This window comes from Nerophis lumbriciformis, linkage group LG04 (genome assembly GCF_033978685.3).
Source record: "Nerophis lumbriciformis linkage group LG04, RoL_Nlum_v2.1, whole genome shotgun sequence".
NCBI classification, from domain to species: domain Eukaryota; kingdom Metazoa; phylum Chordata; class Actinopteri; order Syngnathiformes; family Syngnathidae; genus Nerophis; species Nerophis lumbriciformis.
In genome coordinates, this window is record NC_084551.2 from 29,119,334 (window position 1) to 29,125,548 (window position 6,215).

The 6,215-nt window shown below is 43.0% G+C and overlaps 1 protein-coding gene across 1 annotated transcript; it reads left to right on the top strand.

The window, feature by feature from the left end:
- The first annotated feature begins 786 nt into the window (after nucleotides 1-786).
- tent5ba (terminal nucleotidyltransferase 5ba) lies at nucleotides 787-5,848 on the top strand. The gene is made up of 2 exons (XM_061951750.2): nucleotides 787-1,105; nucleotides 4,159-5,848. Exons 1-2 carry the CDS (start codon nucleotides 947-949, stop codon nucleotides 5,185-5,187), a joined length of 1,188 nt encoding a protein of 395 aa, XP_061807734.1. The 5' UTR covers nucleotides 787-946; the 3' UTR covers nucleotides 5,188-5,848.
- The last annotated feature ends 367 nt before the right edge of the window (nucleotides 5,849-6,215 follow it).

Genomic DNA, 6,215 nt, shown 5'->3' on the forward strand with positions numbered 1-6,215 from the left:
GCTTTCTCGGTCCGAATCGCTCTCGCTGCTGGTGGCCATGATTGTAAACAATGTGCGGATGTGAGGAGCTCCACAACCTGTGACGTCACACGCATATCGTCTGCTACTTCCGGTACAGGCAAGGCTTTTTTTATCAGCGACCAAAAGTTGCAAACTTTATCGTCGATGTTCTCTACTAAATCCTTTCAGCAAAAATATGGCAATATCGCAAAATGATCAAGTATGACACATAGAATGGACCTGCTATCTTCGTTTAAATAAGAGGCCTTTAACTTGGTATTTTTCACGGCCTTAATCAACATTTTTTTTGGTGTGTTTTTGCATAACTCCACTGTGAAGGTGTCCTTTGGGCAAGGCATTAATTCAAACAAGGTAAGGGTGGAGAAAACCACATGGAGATTGAATCTTGAATGTGGTGCAAGTGAGGCCTGCAGGTATGGCAGTGAGGCAGGGCATTGCAGAAAAGAAAAAAAAATGATGTTCTGCAAATTCACCATGAGCAAATAGAGCCGAGTTTGCATACGTTTTAGTCATTTCAGTCATTTTGTAACAACATCACTCCTGAGTACACTATTTTAACACTGAAGCAAACTTCAAAAAGATAATGGTTCAGTCAGCAGGATGCACCTTGGGGGGTAGTGACGTCACACGCAGGGTGTTTCCTGCAGGCATGCGCTCAATGACCAAACACAGCAGCCAATCAGAGGGCTCCATGCTAATGTGGGAGGAGCCTTCGAACGCAGGAGACTTTCCTTATGAATCTGCTCCTGGCAGGCTGGGGCGGACTTCTCGGCACACACCAGCTGGCATCACATCCTCCTTACCCAACTCCAGAAGAAGCCCAAGAAGTACCCGCCGGAACAAACTACGAGGAATATCCTACAGGAGGACAGTTTTTTTTTTTGGTTTGTTTCTCCTTTTTTTAAATTACCTCTCGTCCATCGCCATGGAGAGCGGGGATTCTTCTTCGGATCACAGCCGGCGTTTCTGCGTGTTGTCCTGGGATCAGGTGCGGCGTTTGGACTCCATCCTGGTGGAGGCTGTGCCCATCCACGGCCGGGGGAACTTCCCCACCCTGTCCATGAGCCCCAGACAGATTGTCCAGGTAAAAAAACACACAAAAAAAACAACACAACAATAATTAAAAAAAAAGGTAATTATGGTCTAGTATGAATGCATGAAACGACACAGAGTGCTTGTTGAACTCGTTGAATTCGAAAAGTCAATATGAGTTAACAGCATGTTTGCACAGAACATCCAAGAAGTGACAAAGATGGCTCCTAGAATGTATGAAGCAGACATCTCACTCCCCAGCTATTCCGGTGTCTGACTTATGCACCCCCCCTCCCCCCGCCAGTCCAGACAGACTTTTATCTGCTTTTCTGTCAAAATTCCACTAATGCAGTCACAGTCATCCTGTCCCCACGTTGACACAACCCAGCATGAGCACATGAGCTCATACTTGAGGTTATGGAAAGATGAATGCTCCATTGAGCCATGCAGGAAGCATGCATGCAGCTTGGGGGCATATGCTTGGCCTCAGCTCAAATAAAAATGTTCCCTCGAGTAGGAATATGGATCCCCAGCAGTGAGAATAGTTTTCCTGGGACTTACTATATAAGGTAAGCCGTGCGTCCCTGCTAGGATTTCATGTTCCCCGCTGCCCCGGCAAGAAGCCCAATGTAAATCGGAGAGTCCACATTCCAGGATGTGACCTCAACGCCTGCCGGACTCTAAATTCCTCCCTGGTTTGCTCTCGGGCTGAGTCATTGTGCTGTTTTCGTTCGTGCGAAAAGGGGTTGCCTTAGAGAAGAAAAAAAAACACACAAAAAAACGGGGTTGTCTGTACTGTAGCCTGACCTAGTATGTATAAATAGATTCCCCCTTGGTAACTCTCTCTCGTGGTGATCAGATAACAGACGCAAATCTGACAGGTCAGTAGAAGAAGACGTGGGATGGCGTTAGGCAGTGGCATAAAGGAAGAGTTTACTACAGGCTGTTTCATGACTGACCCTAGTGATGGAGTAACCATGTGGTATGCTTTGGATCATGATACTATGGATGTGCCGATCGATCGGGCGTTTTTCTTAAGAAAGTATGATAGATAGATAGATAGACACTTTATTGATCCCCGGGGGGAAATTTAGGTCGAGTATGTGATTAGCATTGCTGATTAATTCCGTTTATTGACGGTAACAAAGGCCGCTCACACTGTATTTATACCCCCGGCTGACAAGCAGCTAGCAGCTAATTATGTGTGTACATTAGGGATGAAAATTGATAAAGCGATATATATTACAGCCTCCTGTTATAACGATATATATCACCATACATTATTTGGTATCGAAATGATAATAGAGCCCAAAACGGATTACAAAGGCTCTTAATTTAGCTGCTGACGTATGTTGTATTATTTTGTCAAAACTATTATTAATCTATTTGTTAATTTACTGTTAACAACTGTTTACTTTCTGTTGTAACATGGTTCTATCTACACTTCTGTTAAAATGTAATAAACACTTATTCTTCTGTTGATACTTTACATTAGTTTTGGGTGATACTACAAATGTGGGTATCAATCCAATAACCCAGTAGTTACAGGGTTAGTTTTGACTAATTGATCACAATTATAATCAGATAAAAACAAACTTATGGTGGCGTAACAACGTCAATTAAATTATGAAATTATGTTGTCTTGTTGACTCTGAATTAAATATTTTTTTTTCTGCCTTTAAAGCCCCAAAGACTTATTTCCTGAGTTTGTAAACTGGAACAAAAACTATTTTTCCATAGTTAAAAAATATCAATCTAACCACCGTGTTATCGACCTGGTACTATCCTCGTTGATATTGTTACTGTCGATATTTATATCAATCCGTCCACCTTTGTTTATATTCAAGACCTTTAGCTTGTAATTAGCATATACTCCTATGGTGTGTAACAGTATGTTCAGCTATTCCTCGTCCTTCAATGATAAAGCTACTTCAAAGGTGTGAATGATTGATGGGTTCTACATGTAAAACGACTTTGGGTACTTAGAAAAGCGCTATATAAATCCCAGTTATTATTATTATTAAGAAACAAAATAAGTAGCTTTGCACTGTGGAAGGGCGTTAGCTGATAGCAAGGAGGCTTGTCGCTGTCGAATTTGCAGGACATAGCAAGTGTGTGTCATCAACATGCATTATCACAATATAACGATACTATTAAAAGCTCTATCGTCGGCCAAATTTATGTCATTCACATCGTATATTGTCTATGTCGCGCAACCCTAGTCTCCATACACAGTGTGAAGCCGCTCCCCTAAAGGACTAATGATCACCTTCATTGCAGCAAATAAGATGCATTAAATATCATTATCACGTATACCATGATCACTGGATCATGAGGCTGAACATGTTACACACCCAGAGCAAACCAGGATGCTAGTAGCCAAGCTCACTGCCAAGAAACCGCAAGAAATAAGTGCTTAGTGAACTTTAAGAAGTGTAGATAGAACCTCGTTGCAGCAGGAAACAGGAAATCAATAATAATAATATCAAATAATATTGATATAAATATTACATACAGTACAATAAATAAATCAGTAAAAAATCAGTAATACTATAAAATATAATCACATAAAAAATACATCGATAAAAACAGGAAATTAACAAGTAGATTATTAAAAGTCTAGAGAGAGGATAATATAACAACAATTTAAAAAAGACATGTCTTGTAAACAAGTTAAAAAAAAAAGAAATATTTCCGAGCGGTGGATGTTGCTCATCGTGTGTGGTAAAACGCTTTCGTTGAACCGTTTTCCAGGTCACTCGAGGAGGGGAAGGGAAACGTTTCTGACCCCTAATGACCCACAGGCTGGGAAGTTAAGCCACAAAGCAAAGGTTTTCGTTTTAACCACCCGCCAGTGTGGAGAGTCTGACGGAAAATATAAGTTTCGTGTGTGCGCGCGCGCGTGTGTGTGTGTGTGTGTGTGTGTGTGTGTGTGTGTGTGTGTGTGTGTGTGTGTGTGTGTGTGTGTGTGCGCGTGTGTGTGTTTGATGAGGTGAGACTGTATGCAGCGATGTTTGTGTTTGTCCTTCATGGCTTTCATTCGAACCCAAGCTGATTCTGTTGAAATGTCATATAAGAGGGCCATCTTCACTGTGCCTTGTCCAGGTGGTGCGGGCTCGGCTGGAGGACAAGGGCGTGTGCGTCAAAGACGTGCGGCTGAACGGCTCGGCCGCCAGCCACGTACTGCACCAGAACACCGGTCTGGGCTACAAGGACCTGGACCTGATCTTCGGCGTGTCGCTAAAGGACGACCAGGCCTTCCGTCTGGTGAAGGACGTGGTGCTGGACTGCCTGTTCGACTTCCTCCCTGCCGGTGTCTCCAAGGAGCGCATCACGGCGCTGACCCTCAAAGAGGCGTACGTGCAGAAACTGGTGAAAGTCTGCAACGACACGGACCGCTGGAGCCTCATCTCGCTGTCCAACAACACGGGCAAGAATGTGGAGCTTAAATTTGTGGACTCTTTGAGGCGGCAGTTTGAGTTCAGCGTGGACTCCTTCCAAATTTGCCTCGACTCGCTGCTGCTGTTCGACCGCTGCTCGGAGACGCCCATGTCGGAGAGCTTTCACCCCACGGTGATCGGCGAGAGCGTGTACGGCAACTTCCGGGAGGCCATGGATCACTTGTGTCAGAGGACAATAGCCACGCGAAGCCCCGAAGAAATCCGAGGGGGCGGCTTGTTGAAGTACTGCCACCTGCTGGTGCAAGGATTCCGGCCCACCTCTGAGGCGGACATGAAGCACATGCAGCGCTACATGTGCTCGCGCTTCTTCATCGACTTCTCCGACATCGGCGAGCAGCAGAGAAAACTGGAGGCCTACCTTCAAAACCACTTCGCCGGCATGGAGCACAAACGATACGAGTGCCTGATGACGCTGCACCAGGTGGTGAACGAGAGCACCGTGTGCCTGATGGGCCACGAGCGGCGCCAGACGCTCAGCCTCATCTCCACGCTGGCGCTGAAGGCGCTGGCTGAGCAGAACGCCATCCCCACGGTGACGAACGTTACGTGTTACTACCAGCCGGCGCCGTACGTGCGGGACATCAACTTCAGCAATTACTACGTCGCGCACGTGCAGGCGCCGCACATGTCGCCGTGCGCGACTTCCTATCAGACGTGGCTGCCCTGCAGCTGAGATGAGAAGGATGACTTTTCTATCTTTTTTTTTTTACAGAAAGAGCGTCGGACACAAAAAGAAGTTTGCCAAATGTGATTAAAAACATGATCCTATTCTGCTGTATGTCCGATTGAGCCAACTCCTAACATCTGCTGGTCATTTTTTTATTTAACAAACAAAAAAAGGTGAAGAGTTATATAAGTAAACAATCTTTAGGAGGCAAAACTGCCAAGCCTATTTTCATACTTTGAGCTTTTATTTTTGTAAAATGACTTCCTGGACCAAAGATGTACTTTTGTTTTCTCCTTCAGAAAGGGAATTTGTGTGTCTTGGTTTATGATTCCAAGTGCCTCAAGATGTCTGTAAACTGCATTCAGGTTTTTTTTTCTAGAATACTCTGTCTTTTCAGGAGCAGGAGCATTCTTTTTGTCAGATTAAAAAAAAAAAAGAAAACTGATTTTTTTGGATGTCTTTTGTGTTTCAATCTTCGCTCTATAGCGGCTTTGAAAACCATAAAGTAGGAATGTTCCAATCAGGCATTTACGCTGTCGATTCAGATACCGATCATCCATGAGTGAGATGACTGATATCAATACTGGTCTCATGTATTATTTGTAACAGCTGTCATTATATGGAGCTATATTTTGTGCCATAATTGTGAGGTCGCAAAAGCAGATTTTAAGCACAGAAACATTAATTTTGTGAGCATATACATGCTATTTTGAGAAGAAATTGCACACAAGTGAATAATAAAATTGTTTGAGCGATTATAGAAAGGTATTTGTGCTTAATTAATGTGTGATTTTGTAATGTGTAATTTATTTTCCAAAAATTGTTTATATGCTTCCAAATGTAAATATTTGCGACCTCACAGTAATGGCACAAATATAACTCCATATGTAATAATAATAATAATAGTATTTTATACGCAATTACGTTCGATAACATCTTTAATGTCAAATATGTTTATATTAACTGATTGAAGAATAAAAACAATATATAGAGTATTATAGACCATTTGGCATTTATCTGAACTCAATAAATTG